At 43.1% G+C, this 19236-nt stretch overlaps 2 protein-coding genes across 3 annotated transcripts; one reads left to right on the forward strand and one right to left on the reverse strand.

Moving 5' to 3' along the window:
* The first annotated feature begins 3493 nt into the window (after positions 1-3493).
* Positions 3494-7236, forward strand: LOC100279707 (uncharacterized). The gene is made up of 7 exons (NM_001152667.1): positions 3494-3854; positions 5256-5687; positions 6078-6251; positions 6470-6583; positions 6663-6764; positions 6848-6914; positions 6998-7236. The coding sequence occupies exons 1-7, from the start codon at positions 3498-3500 to the stop codon at positions 7063-7065; spliced, it is 1314 nt and encodes a 437-aa protein (NP_001146139.1). The 5' UTR covers positions 3494-3497; the 3' UTR covers positions 7066-7236.
* A 7929-nt stretch (positions 7237-15165) lies between these two features.
* Positions 15166-19233, reverse strand: LOC100273647 (uncharacterized). 2 transcript variants are annotated; one of them, NM_001360285.1, is made up of 3 exons: positions 19085-19195; positions 15569-17633; positions 15166-15408 (listed from the first exon to the last, which is right to left on the reverse strand). In NM_001360285.1, exon 2 carries the CDS (start codon positions 17601-17603, stop codon positions 15591-15593), a length of 2013 nt encoding a protein of 670 aa, NP_001347214.1. In that variant the 5' UTR covers positions 17604-17633; positions 19085-19195; the 3' UTR covers positions 15166-15408; positions 15569-15590. The 2 variants fall into 2 exon arrangements, with proteins under 2 accessions (NP_001347214.1, XP_035818045.1); XM_035962152.1 differs by lacking the exon at positions 15166-15408 and having other exon boundaries at positions 15567-17633; positions 19085-19233.
* Between the last annotated feature and the right edge of the window lie 3 nt (positions 19234-19236).

Here is a 19236-nt window from a genome sequence, read left to right on the forward strand (position 1 = left end):
CCACGTCACCCAACCGTTAAGGTTCGACCGTTGGAGCTTCTGACATGTGGGCCACCGGACAGTCCGGTGGTGCACCGGGCAGGTCCTGTTCACCGTCCGGTGCGCCATTTGGCGCCTGCTCTGACTCTGCGCGCGCAGTCGGCACTGTTCACTGTTTACTTTTGCAGTCGACCGTTGGCGCTGTAGCCGTTACTCCGCTTGGCACACCGGACAGTCCGGTGCTACACCGGACAGTCCGGTGAATTATAATGGAGGGCAATTCCAGAAACCCGAAGGTGACAAGTTCAGAGTGATTCTCCCTGGTGCACCGGACAGTCTGGTGCGCCAGACCAGGGCTGCCTTCGGTTGTCTTTTGCTCTTTTTATTTGAACCCTTTCTTGGACTTTTTATTGGTTTGTGTTGAACCTTTGGCACTGTAGAACTTATAATCTAGAGCAAACTAGTTAGTCCAATTATTTGTGTTGGGCAATTCAACCACCAAAATTATTTTAGGAAAAGGTGTGAGCCTATTTCCCTTTCATTGGTGTTATGATATATTCATATACACACATGCTACTTTTTTCTTGGGTTTAGAATGTTGCATCCATGTTTGTGAAGGGGAAGGAAAATATGAAATAAAAACCAGAACTTAAGACAATATTTTATAAGTGGGAACATAAATATTTTAAAACTTTTTTGGAACAAGCAAACATGTTTATATTCCAGGTTTCTGCCTATTAGGATATAAATTTAAGATTATAAGATATTGCAAATAAAATTGATTTAGCTACAAATACATGCCAATTGAAACTCAATCCATAGAATTGAAGCTCAAATGATTATGTTGGCGCCGATCCAGGCGCCAATCACTGCAATGAGTACTGGCGGCGGCACTCTCTGCGAAAGTGCGGACAGTCCACGACCGAGGGCCGGACGGTCCGCGACCTGACGTGGAGGTTAGGGTTCCTTCCTAACGAGCCGGATGATCCACGTGTGCGCAAAGGCAGCGGAGTTCGTCGAACAACACCTAGATCACGCTTTCGAGAGGGACCCCGTAGGGGAGAGAGATCCTAGGGGTTGTTCTGGGATCGAAATGCCACCCAAGAGCTACTAGATCTATCAGGCCTAACTCATATTAGCCAGAGAAGAAGTGATCATGGAATTTTAGTTCTAAATTCTTCCACAAATAAATAGAGTTAGGCGGCAGCGTGACGTACCAAGCAAATGTAGTCCCAGTTGGAGACAATGAAAATAAACGGACGCGTAATGCCTCTGTATCGGCCAATTCTCCTAACTATGATAGGAACTGTCCTATGTGCTCGTGCATGCTTTTACCTTGCTCACACAAAAATTTTGCAAATTTGGGTATCCTTGTTCCTTGTGGGTACGAGTGTAGTCAAATCGACTGTCATAGGGTTTTCGATATGATTGTCCTCCCCCGGGATCATGCTAACTTCGAGCTTATCTCAGAACGCCCAACTATCTCTTCTCTTACTATGTCAATAGCGGGTGGTGTTAGTCCACCGACCCTTTGGTCCAGCACAAGTGTGGGTGTTTTGGGTATTATGTTGTCTTACTGCCCATGTGGTTGGGTTATGTGGAACATTAATGTTGCCCCTGGTGGCTCATATGGCTGGTCGTCTCTTTCCGGCCTTCTAGGGGGCCGAAAAGTACTCATCCCCACGTGTCTGGACTGTCGTATTATGGTACTGAGGTGCCATGGGGTGTAACAGAAGGTTTGGCTGGGACAGACATAAAGATGAGGAATGATAATTAACATTACGTTCCATATACTCTGTGTCGGAATGTCTGGTATCAGATCGTCCGGCTGTGTGCGCGGACTGTCTGATCGTATAGCCGGACCTTCCGGTGATGTATTCGGACTGTTGGACCATATGCGCGGACGGTCCGAAAGGGTCTGTTAGGGTTTGTGCAAAATATGGTGGCCATGGCGCGGACTTTGGTAACTCGGTTCGGAAAACGGGGCCGGTCGCAGCTGGTCCGAACAGTCCGCACTCAGGCGCGGATGGTCTGGCCGTGCGCAGATCGACGAATTTACCCCCGATTTGTGCAGGAGACCGTGGTTGTCCAAGATATGTATCTATCGGCATCCCATAAAGTGGTTGGGATTGGCCATGTCAATTTGTAGTCGATGGATCGTGTGCATTTTCCCTAGTCTTACCCTCATGCGATGAAAAATTAGCAACATCGGATTTACCAAATATACGTGCTAGCCTCTTATAATCCTCTTGCATACCCCTAGTATCTGTTGCATGTGTTCTCGTTGCTCATCTAGTAAGATCTAAGGGATTGAATTTCGTTTGTTTCACTTACTTTGGGGTAGTTGTAGTAGATCGGAGCGAAGCCAGATCAGTCACCAGTTGTCGAACGACCTTGTTGTTTCTATTCACTTTGAAGTTGGCTAGTCACTTTGCTTTTGCTTCCTTGATCAACTGGAGCCGACAAGGTTTCCCAAGTTAGCTCAATGATATTGATGGGGAGACATCAGAGCTACCTTTTGAACCGGCCATTAAGAGCCGATCTGATAGGTCCTCACACGATGTCCCCAACAGAGTCACCAAAAAATGTGTTGACGCCGATCCGGGTGCCAATCACTATGATGAGTATTGACGGTGGTGCTTCCTGTGAAACTACGAACGGTCCACGGTCGGGGGCTGGACGTTCGCGACCTGGCGCAGGGCGGGCAGGGGCCTTGGTCCCCTAACCCTCTCGTACTGCTTATGTACATACAATATAAAACATAGATTTTTCTTTGGTCAAAATAAATTTCTCTATTTAAATAAAATTTTGTTGTATTTTTAAAGTAAAACACAGAAGTGGTCCACGGTCCGGGCTAGACGTCCGCGACCAGCGCAGGGCGGGCAGATGCCTTGGTCCCCCTAACCCTCTCGTACCGTTTATGTACATACAATATAAAACATAGATTTTGCTTTGGTCAAATCAAATTTCTCTATTTAAGTAAAAATTTATCGCATTTTTTAAGTAAAACACAGTCAAAAACCGTTTTCTTAAATTTAAAAATGAAAACAGGCCAGGAAATTTGAAAAAAACCGTTCGTTTTTTCGTTCTGGGCGATTAGCGAGAAACTAGTAAAAAACGGGATGATTAACCTGATTGCCACAACACGCATCACAATTCACAAGTGGCATGGGCAGACAAGAAGTCCGCCTTGCGAAGTCCGCCCTGTTGCGTTGAGAAAGAGAAGAGGTGAGCCTGTTGCAGTGTTGCCCGTCTCCGGCGCCTCCAAAGTCCCACGACCCCAAAACTCTGTGGGCCCGCGAACCCATTCTCCATATACACAGGGGTAACGCTCCGCCTCGCAGCCAGCAGGACACCACTCATCTTCCTTCCCCCCCGCCTCGTTTCCATCGCCGCCACTCTCTTGCTCCCCCGTACCATCCCTCGCCACCGCCACCGCCGTCGCTATGCAGAGCCTCCTCGTGCCCACTGCTGCATCGGCCCCGGTGGCGGCTCCGCGGGCTCGGCGGAATCTCCCTATGCGCCTCTCCGTCCGCGCCTCCGCGACGGCGGCAGCGGCACCGCGGCGGGAGACGGATCCCAAGAAGCGGGTGGTGATCACGGGGATGGGGTTGGTCTCCGTGTTCGGGAACGACGTAGACGCTTACTACGACCGCCTGCTAGCCGGGGAGAGCGGCATCGGGCCCATCGACCGCTTCGACGCCTCTAAGTTCCCCACCCGCTTCGCCGGCCAGATCCGGGGCTTCTCGTCCGAGGGCTACATCGACGGAAAGAACGACCGCCGCCTCGACGACTGCCTCCGATACTGCATCGTCAGTGGCAAGAAGGCTCTCGAGGCTGCCGGTATTGCCCACGGCTCCAAGCCCATGGAAAAGGTAGCTAGCGCTGGAAACACACCTCGGAATGCCTTTTGTTCTAAATGCTGCACTTTTAGTGGCAAGTAGAGCTGCCAATTGCCTAGTTACGTTGGGATCTTTCCGTCAGATATTAACTGTCCTGTGGTATCGCACTTTTGATAAACCAGGGGACGTTGCTTGGTTCATTGTGTGATGGTGATTACAATTTCCTTTTTTCTTTGGATTGAGATGTGATCTCCGGGGATAATGAGATTCGTCACCTTGATGGCTTAGATACAGAGACGCCAAGTAGTGGCAGGATATGCCATCTTAGCTTGGCCTGAGGAGTAACACTTGTGCTCAGTTTTTATTTACATTGTAAATGTGGTGTCTTATAGGGCAAAAGAGCAAATGTCCTGCATTTAGAATGATATTTAATCTTCTTTATTTTTAGTGTATATCTGATATAAAAACTGGGTGACTTTTAAATGGCATATATAATAATGGCATGCTACTATGCTTTGAGGCCACTCAAAGCCAAATGTGGTGTACTGGAAATTACTCTTGTGAGTATGCCAAATGTGGTGTACTGGAAATTACTCTTGTGAGTAAATTGCCTTCGCTTGGCTCTTACTTTCAAGGTAAAATAAGTGAAGATTAGTGCTTAATAAATCATGGCTGCAACAATGCCTTTTGAAAATTCATTTAAACTTAGTAGAACTCAGTATAATATATTTGTGACTAGTTTTAACTGAAACAAAGGTGTAGTTTAATTAAAAAGAATGATTGGTGCAACAGGTTTAATTCAGAGTAATGTACAAGCTTTGCGAAAATCTGTTGTTTCATTTGATGATTCACTTGCACTATGGTGTTTTTTCTAGCAAAGTTCTCTCTTCTTCCAGGCTTATTGTGGTGGGATAATGTCATCAAAAGTATATTTTAATCATTAGTTTGTATTAGAATATTGCTGATCTCTACAAAACCAATGTTGCATTAAAAGTAGTTCGTATAAATCTATTGATATAACTTTTATTTCCTCAACATGCATAATTTGACTAATTGTTGCCGAGGCATACGAAGTATGATTTCTTCAAAACAAACATGCCCTACAGGTCAGAGGGAGTAGCATTTCTGGGTTAAATCAAATTCTCTTCTAGCAAATGATTTGTACATTCTTGATGGTAGTTTCATCTGCCAAAGGGTAGGCCTAGTGTCGGAGGCTCCACACGTGTGAGGTCTGGGGAAGGGATAAACGGAGGCAAGCCTTCCACCCGCAAATGCGGAGAGGCTGCTTCAAAGTTGAAACCCGCGACCTGGTGACTTAGTGAGACAAATCTCACCAGTTTTATCTGCTAGTTTCATATTTTCACTGGTCCTATAAGATTTTTTTACTGTTGATACTACATTTGATGCTAATTGGTAAAACATTCTCTCTGACAGATTGACAAAACCCGGGCTGGTGTGCTTGTGGGCACTGGTATGGGTGGCCTCACGGTGTTTTCTGATGGTGTTCAGAATCTCATTGAGAAGGGCTACAGAAAAATAACTCCTTTCTTCATCCCATATGCTATAACAAACATGGGTTCTGCCCTGCTTGGAATGGATATTGGTTTCATGGGTCCAAACTACTCCATCTCAACTGCCTGTGCTACCTCGAACTACTGTTTCTATGCTGCAGCAAACCATATCCGTAGAGGCGAAGCGGATATAATGATAGCTGGAGGCACTGAAGCTGCAATTATTCCAATTGGTGTTGGTGGCTTTGTTGCATGTAGAGCACTGTCACAGAGGAATGATGACCCTAAAACAGCATCCAGGCCTTGGGACAAGGATCGTGATGGTTTTGTCATGGGTGAAGGAGCTGGAGTCCTGGTATGATATATTAACATTATCTGATATTTTGTTAAGCCTATAAACTGCAAAAGGAATTATTTTTTGTTTAGCAGTTTGTGGCTTATGTGGGTTTCAACTCTAGCCTACCCCAACTTGCTTGAGATTAAAGACTTTTGTTGTCGTTGTTGTTAACAGCTTGTTAGGAGTAACTTCCACCCAGTTTTAATGCACCCAGGGTCTTCTCTAGCTGCTCCAATACTTAAGTTGCGATGAATGCTTTATATATTCAATTGATCTTTCATCTTCTGCCATGCATATTTCTATGGCACGACATTAAGATGTTTCATGCTTGTCATTCCTTTTTGCCATGGAATTATGATTTTTCAATTCACTAATATTCTAATTCCTAGTTCTTTCAATTTGACAAAGGTCATGGAGAGCCTAGAGCATGCAATTAAACGTGATGCACCAATAATTGCGGAGTATTTAGGAGGTGCTGTGAACTGTGATGCTTACCATATGACTGACCCGAGATCTGATGGTCTTGGTGTTTCATCTTGCATCAAGCAAAGTCTCGAAGATGCTGGTGTGGCTCCTGAGGAGGTAATATGGATTTCAGTTGTTGAAAATACCACTTCATTTCATATTTGTTCCGTTATGCTTAAACTTGTCTGCAACTATATATCTAACTTTCTAGAGTGTCAGTTGTCTGTGATTCTTAAATAGTGATCCATAGTTGTGCAATTTGGCATGGTTGCCACACTTTTTGGTTCAGACATTATTTTCACTCATCTAGTGGAACACTTGCTAACTATTTGCAGGTCAACTATATTAATGCTCATGCAACATCAACCCTTGCTGGTGATCTGGCAGAGGTGAATGCCATCAAGCAAGTCTTCAAGGACCCATCTGGGATCAAAATAAATGCAACCAAGGTATTTCAACTTATTAATACTATTTCAGATATTGATTCATTGCCCTTTTCTGATGGCTGATGTAATCTTCCATTTGCAGTCCATGATAGGACATTGCCTTGGTGCAGCAGGTGGTTTGGAAGCCATTGCTACTGTCAAAGCGATAACTACTGGATGGGTGCATCCAAGCATAAACCAATTTGTAAGTAACATCTGTAAATTTAACTACAATTCTATTATATCTGTTTGACACTAAATTTGAGCTGCAATCTCTTTTGATTGCAGAACCCAGAGGAAGCGGTTGAATTCGACACAGTACCTAATGTAAAAAAGCAGCATGAAGTGAACGTTGGTGGGTATCAATTTCAAGGCACCTTAATTCCCCCCAAACAAGACTTCTTTCTCCCACTTATATTTCTTTGTATTGCCATGCAGGCATCTCAAATTCTTTTGGATTTGGAGGTCACAATTCTGTCGTAGTATTTGCGCCATTTAAGCCATAAGGTGTTCCTGGCCTCACAAACCTTGGTCAGAACAACGAGGATCTTTAGGAGTTTCTGCGTTCAATTTTCATGTGTTCTCTTTAGGGGAAGTTATGTCAGATCTGAGCCGGCAACGTTACAAATGAACTAAAGCTGAGATACATTGCTTTTTAGATAACTCCAGGTTCACTTAGGTTGTGCGCGGCTGTACAACGTTGCTTTGAATCATTTGTAATTGATTGTACTGTTTTTTCATGTAATGGAAGAGGGGTTCTGTAGAAGAAGCACATTTGGACCTTCTAGAGTTCTAGTTCAATACCACACAAATGAATTTGGAGGGTAGGAATTGTGTCCCTGCTGCTGGATCTGGACGCTTTATGGAAACTTTTTTTTTTGAAATGGCAATATATATAATTTACACGCGCGCTTGAGAGAAACGTGCGCTATCTCAATAACAGACTAGTATAATATTTTGGAAAGTATGCTTGAATACGTTTGAAGCCATGAATGCAACCGAATAAGCTAACTGTGAATGAGAAAAAAAATGTCTTCACAAAACCATTTTTGTCACTGGTGGTGTTGAACCAAGGTGTTGAAGGGGGAACCAAGCATTTGTTGGTGGGTGGTGTTGAAGGAGGTTAACGTGATTTTGGTGGTTAATTAATAACATACTACATCTGTTTTCGAATAATTGTCATCCTCTAGTTCATTTTTGAACTATAAAATGCGACAAATAAAAAATTGGAGAGAGTATTTAAGTGATGGATTTAGGTTATGATGAAATTAAGAAGATGGAGAAATCAATCATTAAAAAACAGCCGCACAAGTTGGAGATAAAAAACCAGAGACATCAAAGATGCAGATGTCTATGAACAATGCTTCTTTAGGTATATGGCTACTAGGAAAGAAATTTCTCCATACCATACCCATAAAATTGGTGGGGGTTCTTTTGTCTTCATATTTTCTTTCTTGAAGTCCGACCAAAATGTTGAGCGGTAAGGCTCTCTTTCTTCTAGATCTTAGGTGTACCATTATATTATCGCATTCAGGTGCTATTTGATTCAACGAAAATAGTGGTAATGATTCATACTTGATACTAATGTTAACAAGTTTGAATAGGTCGATATCAATTTGTATTGTGATATCTGATTACAGTTAAACTTAAATAAATATGATTTAATGTTACTAGTTATCCACCACGTCACCTTAATTTCATGCGGATCAACATCGCTTACTCATGTCTCCTAATAGTTGGTGCACGTGAAAAGAGCAGAGTGACGATCCATCCTTGACTCGTACGAATCTAATACCAAATGTCAGCCAAAACTCATGATCGAAGCTCCTAAGAATAGCACTGTAATTTTTATGGCTGTATAGCGACGATAATTTTTTCTCTTTATTAGACTCTATTTATATAGATCTTGACAAGAAAAGAATTGATGTTGTCCAACCGCGACAATCGATACTGAACACTGGCTAGGCAGTTGCTGTGCATTTCAGATTCTGTACGTTTCGCATTTAAAACTTCCTGGACGGCCTGATATGGCAATCGATGATGTTCGGATTTTATTCCTTTATAGCTCGACTGACGACAAAACACTTGGTCCGAAGCCTAGATAGCCTAGATGTCTGACAGGTCTAAATTTCTACCAGATACGTAACTGCCCCTCTAATTAAGGTCTTGTTTGATTATTTCTGTATCATATGGTTTAGATGAGATTGAAAAAAAAATTAATAGAAATTTTGACTCACTATAAATTTGAACTCATTCAATTTTATCCAACCCATATGTATTGAGATGAAACGAACAGACCCTAAGGAATGCCATTTTGAGCATTTGGTTTTTGCCGAACTTTTAGAAATTGACTAGGAATTACTTCAAAATATTATATTAAACCCATAAAGTTATGTATATATTTTCTTTCAACCTAGTTTTATAATGTCATGGTAAATGCGAGAAAGGTACTTTTACTTACGGGATGATTTTAGTTCATGAACTTTGGAAGTGGATTTTTTGAGCATGAACTTAAGCCATGTTTGAATGTACTATAGCTAATAGTTAATTGACTAAAAAAATTTGCTAGTTGAATTAACTGACTAACTATTAGTTGATTTTAGTTAGATTGGACCCGCTAATGAACTAATGGATAGTTGAGGGTACGAGGGTGTTTGGATGTCTGAGCTAAACACATCTTATTAGTTCTAGTTAGTGCATTCAAATAGGGCCTTAGACTATTTGCAGTGGTTACTCTATATCCAAAAGATGTCATCCCTATGCACAATACATCATATATTCCTGATATATTTTAAATTAGTTTTTTTATATATGTATTTGTCGGTTTAAAATGTACGAGAACGTATCTGGTGCAACCAGGCCAATTGGTACAACCGTGCAACAAAGACACATGAATGGAGGTGGGAGGACATTTTTAAAAAAATCTAGGAAGGGGTGGGAGGGTTTTGAACAACCCAACTCTAAACATCGTCTTCGTTGCAAGGTTGCACCAGATATGTTCCCAAAATGTACATACATATTAATTATGTTTAATTTGTAGTTTAGAGTATAAAAAATTAGAGAGAAAGAGAGAGAACATCCTAAATTTAGAGGCACGAAGAACTATCTTCAATAGTGCTTTTAAGGACACCCTGCGGTTTTAGAGTGCCCCTAAAACTTTAGAGGGTACGCCACGTTTTGAACAACCCTGAAGCAGTTGCTGGCTGATACATTTCGTCAAACACCTTATGGATGACACCAGCTTTGGTCCAAGTAATAGCGGTAGTAGTGCTCCCAGTTCAGATAGCTCCGCAGTCACAATGGCAGTGATAGCAATTTCACCCGTGGATTTGGATACCTGTCGGATATCTGACCCGACGAAGCCGAGTATAGATACATGTTTTGACCCATGGGTTAGATCCGAATCCGACCCGAAGCCGGATGAGCAGGGATTAGGATATTACCTTCCACCCGCGGGTTATCCGTTGGATATCCGAAATTGACCCATAGTGTACTTTTTTTGGTCTAGTCCATATTATATAGCAAAGAACAAACCCTAAGAGCATCTCCAAGAGAATTAAAAAACGACCCCGAAAAAGTAGTTTTAGGTGCAGGGTAAATAGTATCGAGAGTTTTTCCTCCTATGTACAACATGTGACGTAAAATAGGATGGAAAATATGAAATGGACCGGTGAACATGGAGCCCAGTTTCACTCAATGAATTTTTTGTGCAGTGGCCTGTTTTCGGTTATGTTGGCTGATGTATTTCTTGGCGTGACATATTTCTTGGCTGACGTATTTCTTGGCCGATGTGAGATGGATGGGCCGACGACGATTATTTTGGGTCAACCAAAATGTTCCATGTTAGTAGCTACACATGAGGGAGGTTTGAGGGCTATCAAAAAGACGGGAGATGTTTAAGGGATTTGTTGAAGGCTTCATTTTTCACTTTTCCCCAAATTTCTGTTTAAGGAGGATTTTAAGGGACGTTTTGGAGATGCTCTTAAAATGAACCCGACGCCAAATGCTCCCAATTCCCCACTGTTGGCCGCTCGTTCTAGCCTTGCTGGCTTGTTGCGTTGTGCCCCATGGCCCCCTCCAAGTCCCATAGGCCGCAACACCGCTGGTGGCTGGCCCTTTCAAGCTCTAGAGCCTTTAACCGTGGCCCGCAAGCATAATAATTCTTTTGTTAAGTTTTAATTGTGTATGATGGTGAATTGAGAAGAAATTTGATTAATTATGCTATTGAATTGTTGAAAAATGATTGTTTCTGCATATCCGACGGATATGCAAAACCCGATCGAAATCTTATGGGCACGGGTATGTATATAAATTTGTACCCACGAGTATGGTCGCAGACGGATATTGGTTGCAGTTGCGGATATGATTGTCGGATGTTTGCAATATCCTATCCGAATCCGATCCATTGCCATCCCTAAATGGCACTGCCTGGCACAGGACCGAACCAGAGGCCGAGCGAGAGTAGTGACACCCGGTTGCATCAGGATGGCAAAGACACCGAAGGATGCAGAAAAGCAGCAACATAGCAAAATGTAGCTGACCAAACCCAAGAAGCATTTTCTCAAGCCCCTCACTAAAGCTATCATTAGAGCTTCACCACTTGTCTCTCTATCCTTGTCTCCACTTGTAAATATTATAAGCTTCAAAATGTGCAGAATGTTGCTCAAACAATAGGATAAAGGTCTGTTTGGTTCGCTGCCTAACTTGCCACATTTTATCTATCTTTTCTGCCTAAAGTTAGTTCTTCAATTCAAACGACTAACATTAGGCAAAGTGTGGTGCACATAGCCCCGAACCAAACATGTCATAAGTCTGATACACCTCCAGAAAGGGTTTTACACAAATAGGAGGCAGGGGGGTCTAATGCACTGCTAATCAAACTAAGGTTTAGAAAATTTGTCAACAATACGAGATCATCTAAGAGATCTTGTAGAGAGAAAGGCTCGGACCAATATAGTATTTGCTTTATAATTACTGAACATAAAAGTTATAGTGTTTGCAGTGAGCAATCTGTTGGTTAACGATCAACTCCTTACATAGGACAGAAAGGCACAGACCAATATAGATAACATTTGCTTTATAACTAAGAGCACCTAGAGAGGGTGAATAGGTGATCCTGTAAAAATAGCTTAACAAAATAAACTTGGTCTAAAATTGGATTAGTGAGATCAAAAAATTAAGTTCGAATGAAGAGTATGAGAGGAGAGAACTTCTTCACTTAATTGCTCTCACAAGGTGAGTATTAAACTTGGAGCAATATTGTAAGTGAACTGAAATGCTAGAAAGAGTAGAATCGCAATAAGGTAAAGTAACTTAGACAAGTGACACAATGATTTTTATCTCGTGGTTCGGTCAAACGTAAAATGCTTGCCCACTCCACGTTGTGGCATCCCAACGGACGAGAGTTGCACTCAACCCCTCTCAAGTGAGCAAATGATCAATTTGAGTACCACAGTTCTCTTTCTTATCTCAAGTTTTTCCGTTGCGAGGAATCTCCACAATTTGGAGTCTCTCACACCTTACACAGTTGATCTCAAATAAACCACAAGAGTAAGGAGTAGAAACATACACAAGAGACAAAATCACAGTAACACACGCACACAAGTTGAGAGAGAAGCACAAGAGACAACACAACAGAATTACAGCTCAAAACACTTCCTCAAATCTCATCTGGCGAAGCAAAGGCGTGAATGTGATGTCTCGGTGTTGTAGAATGTTCAATAGATGTTTGGTTAATGTTCTATGCGCCTAGGGGTCCCTTTTATAGCCCTAAGGGACCTAGGAGCCATTGGAGCTCCATTTGGCAGGCTTTGGTTGCCTTCTGTCCGTGGGTGCATCGGACTGTCCGATGCACACCGGACAGTGAACAGTGCAACGACAAAGAATCCCCTGATTGGCTACTTTATGCTTCTGGGGGCACCAGACTGTCCAGTGGGTGGCACCAGACCGTCTGGTGCACCATTTAACTGTTGGCCCGAGCCCGATGTGTCCACTAGCCGTTGGCTACCTGGCACACCGGACTATCTGGCGCACCGTGCGGACGGTCTAGTGAATTATAGCCGGTAAAGGCTGATTTTTCCCAAGAGCTGGTTGTTCGACAGACTATGCACCGGACCGTGTGGTGCTACGCAGACGAGTCCGCTTTCTCCTTTTTCAATCTTAATCTCTTTTGCTCCTTTTGGTTTGACTTCATAAAGTCCCTAGCACTTAGACAAATATGATTAGTACCCAAAATAATTAACTAAGTGTCCAAAGCTTACCTTTTTCACTTGGTCCCATATAGATTTGTATTTTTCCCTCTTCCAAGCTCAATTTGCTTTTAAGTACCTATGCTCATTTCTCATACGAGATGATGTTAGTCTAAACAAAATGTGTTGAGCATTTAATCACCAAAACAATATAGAAATGGCCCAAGGGCAGATTTCCCTTTCAATAACTACTGAACATAAAAGTTAATGTATTTGCACTTTGCAGTGAGCAATATGATGGTTAACGATTAACTCCTTACATAGTACTCCTTCCGTCCAAAATGTTCGTAGTTCTCACTTTTTGAGGAGTCAATCATTATTAAATTTAATCAAGTATATATAAGAAAATGTTAATATTTATAGTATATGTCGGTGTTTTGACCCGAGGGGTACTAACCAACTAGTGTATTTATGCTACATTTCCCGTCTAGATGGGTGATGCAAGAAGACACAAGATTTATCCTGGTTTGGACAATATCGAAAGTGGAGGGCAAACGATGAGGTGTTGTCCTCTGTCTCCTGGGGACCCTAGACTCCTCCTTTTATAGCCGCAAGGAGGGAGCCCAAGAGTACAAGGGTTGTCGTAATGTTGAGAGGAGGCGAACTCGAGCTCCTGTAGCAGTATGGTCGTCGGGATGGTCCTTGTCCTGGTTGTTGCCTTTGATCAGGAGGAGGATGTCCTGTTCCTGTATTCCGTATTTTGACCAAGCAGAGAGGCAAGGCCAGGGTCGGGGGCTCGGATGCGTACCTGAGCCCATTTTGTGGACGAGACGTCTGAGCCGTAGTGGTTGAAATAGGGATCAACATGGCGAAAAGTGCATGGTAATTCGGCCCATGTGTCACACGAAATGGTGTAAAACAGACTTGACACCAGCCTTGTGGTTTCTGTAGCCATCCCGTTGTTAGTGGTTTTTGCGGGTGGGTTGACGATGTTGGGTGTTCTTCTATTGATTCTATTGGATGAGGCCATGCTCGGGCGAGACGAAGACTTCTCCAGAGGCCGAGTCTGGGCATGGGCACACAATCATGCTGGGAGTGGTCAGAACAGTAGTCGGAGTACAGTAGTCGGAGTTGCCTCTTGCGGGATTCGCTGGGAGTTGGTGGCATTTATGCGCCACTGCCAGGAAAGTTGGCCAAGGCTGAGCTCGGGCGAGGCGGAGTTTCCTCGCGAGGCTAAAACTATGTCTAGTCGTCGTATGTCCTGTCTGGAGTTGTTGAAAACAGTGACCGAAGCGGGGGAACAGTGTCTGGTATTCGCAGGCGTGCGTCATCGTGGGCGGTAAAAGTAGATTTGACTGCAGTCCTATCATCCTTTGTTAATTGTGGTGTTATTGGCGAAGCAGGTGTTTGTACCAGTTGCATTTAATGTGCACACTTTGCGGTTCTGCAGAACTTTAGGCCGAGGCCGGGCTTGAGGCTAGGCCTTCGCCCGAGTTGCCCTAGAGCGAGACAGATTTTTTTGCTTTCCGTGAGTTGAGGATCCATCATCCATGCGGGCACAACCTTCATCCGAGGATGGGCTCAGGTGAGGCGTAGTTTTGGACAGTCAACAAGGACAAGCGGGGTCTCGGGTGATTCGATCCGATCCTGCGTGACCTCGGGGAGCGCATTTTTGCCTTATTATTCCTTATGATACCCGACAATACATATCTAGCAACATTAGATAGGTATTTGAATCTATTTTTGTAGTAAAATTATTTGGAGATAAAAATATTGCTAATATTTTTTATAAATCTAGTCAGAAAGGTTGACCGACACCAATACTATAGTGACAATTATTTTAGAACAGATGGAATTTTGGGACGGATGTAGTAGTAGCCACTTGACTAGTCCAGTATATTTTCATATATTTCTGGATCAGCATCACATTAACTACTATTTCTACAGGAGACCACAATCTCCTACCACAAAGTACCGCTTTGGTTGTTTATTTCAAATGAAATACAAATTGAGAAAAACGATACCAGTTGCCCTTTTCCTTCAGAGATCCAGAAGTCTGAGCAATTTCAGACTTCCAGGCATGCTAGAGAGTCAAAAAAAACTTTCTGGTGAAGCAATGATTTCGCTAGCTTTGTTTGATGTACATTAATGACACCAGAGAGTACTAATGTACTATTCATCTAACTTTCATGTAACTTATCATGAGAATATGACCTAAAGAGTACACCACTGGATTAAAAGTTTAGAACTCTGAACCTGAATCTAGGAGTAGCAAAAACAGTAGCAACTGACATGGACCACATTACCAATTTCAAGAAAGAACCAAATCATTAAGCAACTAATCATTATGAGAAGTTCCTGCCTCAAAGCTGCGGAGGGAAGAACCGATGGTGAGATCCAACAGATGCATTACAAACATTTTTAAGTAGGAGAGTTGAATAACTTCGTACCATTAAGAGAATCAAACACCAGAAAGCTAATATATAGTAACCCAACCAATTCGAAGTAATACATGTATAAACTAGTAAAACTGTCTTAAAGAGGACCATGATACAGCAACAGCAAGACATTTCATAAATAAGTAGCATACATAAGTGCTAGACATAAAAGCTCCCGTTTCATCAAATTGCTCACACCAAAATTGCACCAGTCCTTTACTACCTGCAATTGTAAAAAACAGGATAACTCTATTAGAACAGAATAATAGAACAAAGAAAGCAAGACAGGGAAAACTCACTAGCAAGACAAGGAAAACTCAATCAGGACACAATAGTAGAGCAAAGAAAGACACTACAGAAGTTTGATCACAAAAATAACTAACCAGATCCAGTGAGGTACTGAGCTTATCGCCTGCTTGTCTTTCCAAGAGTGCGTTTCCCAGAAAACAAATGCTTTGGTTTTAAAGTGGGAATAACACGGTCAGCCTCTCCACGACGAGCTTCCTTGTTCCTGTTCCTAGTAGCGGCCTTTGCTTTCTTGATAGCCTTTTTCTTCTGCTCAGAGTCCTTGAATCCTTCTCCAGGAAGGACTTCCTCAGGAGCACGTGACCTAGACCTAGACCTAGACCTTGATGTCCGACGCAATTTCTTGTTGCTTTGCTGGCCATCTATCTCCATACCGTCACCATCCGCTGCAGCTCTGCTCACTGACCTCTCACGCTTGCGACCCCTAGACTGACTGCGAATTCTATTCATGGCAGCACTAGGATCCATACCCATGGATGAAAGCTGGCGTCCCATCCTATCAGTTGTGAATTTCCTATCTTTGTCAAACTTTCTAGGGACAATAGGACGGCTTTCTGCAGTTCTCTTCTTCATTCTATGTTCTTGGATAAGTAATGCCTTCTTCTTCCTAATCTGAGCCAAAATCTCCTTCTGTTCCTGAGTTAGTTCATGACCATCAATCTGGAAAGCATCTTCTGCAGCTTGTTCTTCCAGACGAAGCCCTTCCTCCCTTTCCAACTCTTCACACCTTACAAGGATATCTGGATCCAGAAAATCGGCAACATTGTGACCATCCAGTATCTCTGGAAGAATATCCTCCTTCCATTCATCATTGGCCAAAATATAATGTTTCTTGAGACTTGCAGAATAGACCCCAGCACCTCCATTCTCATTCTCAATGTCCTTCTCAAGCTTCTTTTCCTTTGCAGCAGCATTAGCCCTAGCTTCCAGAACAGCCAGAGGGATGCAAACAGGCCTCTCCTTGTTGTCACGAGGCTTTGGCAGAGCAACATGAAATCTATTCAAGCAATCCATCATCTTTTTTGACTTCATCTTTACATCCACCCTCTGTTCAAGAAGCCTCTCGCATGCAGCATTTTTGACAGCCATTACACCATCATCAGTTAAAGTGCTCATAGTCAACAAAACACCCTCATCATTAGGACCACCAGCTTGGATTATAGTCTTCAAAGCCTCTGCCTTCATCTCCATGACTAGCTTCATGTCATCCTCAGAAAGCCCTTCAAGTGGCTGCAAGTCAGTCTTGTTGCACACAATGACCAAAGGCTTATTCATGAACAGAGACTTTATACTGTGGAAGAGAGCAGCTTGCTGAGCAATACTGTATCCACAAGATCCAGAGATGTCCAGAAAGAACAACACTGCAGCCCTCAAGTGTGCCAGAGCAGTGATGCTGCACATTTCTATGATGTTCCTATCTTCAAAAGGCCGATCAAGTATACCCGGTGTGTCAATCACTTGGTAGCGCAGGTACTTGTAATCTGTATGACCAACAAACAGGGATTTCGTTGTAAAGGCATACGGCTGGACATCCACATCTGCCCTTGTAACCTTGTTCATGAAAGAACTCTTCCCCACATTTGGATATCCACAAATCAGCACAGTACGGGTGTTTGGGTCTATGGATGGAAGCCTAGCCATGTGCTGTCGGATCTGCTCTAAGTAAGCCAAACTAGGACTGATCCTCTTAACGACAGTGCACATGCGACCTAGTGCAGCCACCTTCAGACACTTGCACCGGTAAAGAGAGTCTCCATACTTGAGCAACCTCAAGTAGTCCTTGGATATCTTTGCAATGATGTTCCTAGCTGTGTTAATCTGACCCAGGGCAAGCTTGTAGTGATCCTTGTTGTAGAGCACATGGAGGAGATCACCATAGAAAGGGTGGATGTCATCCAGTCGAGGAAACTCATCTATGATGGTCGAGAGCTTTTCATAGAAGTTCTGCTGGGAATACCTAACCTTGCGCATATAAAACTGACGAATGCGGGAGATAGCATATCCCTTGTGGACAACTGTCGGTGTCTGCCTTTGGGTGCGGGACAGGATTATGTCAATGAAGTCCTTCCCAGGAGGGACAACCGTGATCTTCTTAAAATTGTACTGCACCATCTTGGTGATACAAAACTTGAATACCTATTCCTGTAAAACAAGACAACGCACGTGAACACTAAACAGCATAATAATAAGGAACACGAAATTCTAAGATGATAACCAACAAACAAAGTTTGCAAGCATTTATTTAGAAATGAATACAAAAGGAATCAATATGCATCTCCACGAGAAGGTACAAATTAAGTTGACAAGGCAAAATCCAACCAAACATAAAGAGAAACCGATTTTCATATTAAATTGGACATGCAATTGTCTCACTGAGAAATTATTGCTTTAGAATACTCGACGGCAATGAAGTGATGAACCAATTTATATTAAACAGCACCTTGCTATGATGCCAGGTAATGATACTATCAGAAAAGTAAAAGCAAATGAAACTGGAATCAGCAAAATCAAAGGCAAACACAAATCATATTGCATCACCTGCAGGCAAGAATGAATTTTCGCTTAAAGCTAAGTTAAGGAAGGCAAGATACTGTTGGGTTGATCTCATCGGTTTCGGTCATGGGACCAAGTTGGACGCCACTAATAATGCACCTTGACAATTGCATATGATCTTAAATGCATTAAGTGGGAGAGATCAAACAAGAATTACATGATAGTGTTAGAGAAAGAAACCCTTATAGATAGATAGGCTGCAGTATTACATGTACTACATATATTCTACCCCTAATGGCCTGAGCTCTAGGTTCATAACACACACATACAAGTAGTTTAACACCCCCGTAGTAAAACCTCTAGCCACGATAGATGTTTATACTGGACAAAAGTCCGAGAACAACAAGAGAAGACCTTTAATGAAGATGTCGACAAACTGCAAGCTTGTCATGACATGATGAACACGAATGTCCACGAGACCACAAGAGCCACACACTCACGAATAGAGTGAAGATCGATCTCAACATGCTTCGTGCGCTCGTGTTGGACATGGTTGATGGAGAGGCAGACAATGCCGGCGTTGTCGCAGTAGACAAGTGTACTCATGGAGAGGGTACAGTGAAGCTCCTAGAGGAGCTAGCGTAGCCAACTCGCCTCAGCACCTCATTAGCGATAGCCCGGTACTCAACATTAGCATTAGAGCAGGAGACCAACGCTTGAAGGACTAAGAGATGATGTTGTCACTAAGAAACACTTGTCAGTCACAATATTGCTGCTTGGAGGAGAGGGCATCAAGTCTCAGGTGTGGTTGGCAAGAGGGTCCGGTAGTTTTCCTCCCTAGCGTGATGCCAGCGAGCATCGACAAGGGTGCTATAAACCGAATACGGCGAGGACAGCTAATGGGTCGTACATCGATCAAACAACTCAAGGCTCGCACGAAACCATGAAAACTATATCTAACTGGTCACTACGGATTACAGAAAACAGCACACCAGATCCCACAACACAAAATTATCAACAGCTCAGACCGATAAACCCATGGATAAGCACACGCGCAAGAAGAAAGGATGAAAAGTATATGGGCACAAAGCGCTGCTCACCTTGATAAACGCCCGGACGAAGAGGACCGATTTGTCGGCGGGAGAGGTCACGTCCTCTCCGGCAAGTGCTGGTGAAGGCGGTGCAGGTGTTCCCCGCTCTGGCGGCGGACGGGAAGATTAGGGCGGGTTTCTCCGATGGTCTTATAGCCTGG

This window comes from Zea mays, chromosome 9, assembly GCF_902167145.1.
Source record: "Zea mays cultivar B73 chromosome 9, Zm-B73-REFERENCE-NAM-5.0, whole genome shotgun sequence".
Classification (NCBI taxonomy): domain Eukaryota; kingdom Viridiplantae; phylum Streptophyta; class Magnoliopsida; order Poales; family Poaceae; genus Zea; species Zea mays.

Bases quoted from the DNA above. Each gene is read 5' to 3' on its own strand.
- LOC100279707 (NM_001152667.1), top strand. From the start codon at position 3,498: ATGCGCCTCTCCGTCCGCGCCTCCGCGACGGCGGCAGCGGCACCGCGG. The intron at 6,765-6,847 runs GTAAGTAACATC...TTTTGATTGCAG, and splicing joins ATCCAAGCATAAACCAATTT to AACCCAGAGGAAGCGGTTGA. The intron at 6,915-6,997 runs GTGGGTATCAAT...ATTGCCATGCAG, and splicing joins GCAGCATGAAGTGAACGTTG to GCATCTCAAATTCTTTTGGA.
- LOC100273647 (NM_001360285.1), bottom strand. From the start codon at position 17,603: ATGGTGCAGTACAATTTTAAGAAGATCACGGTTGTCCCTCCTGGGAAG.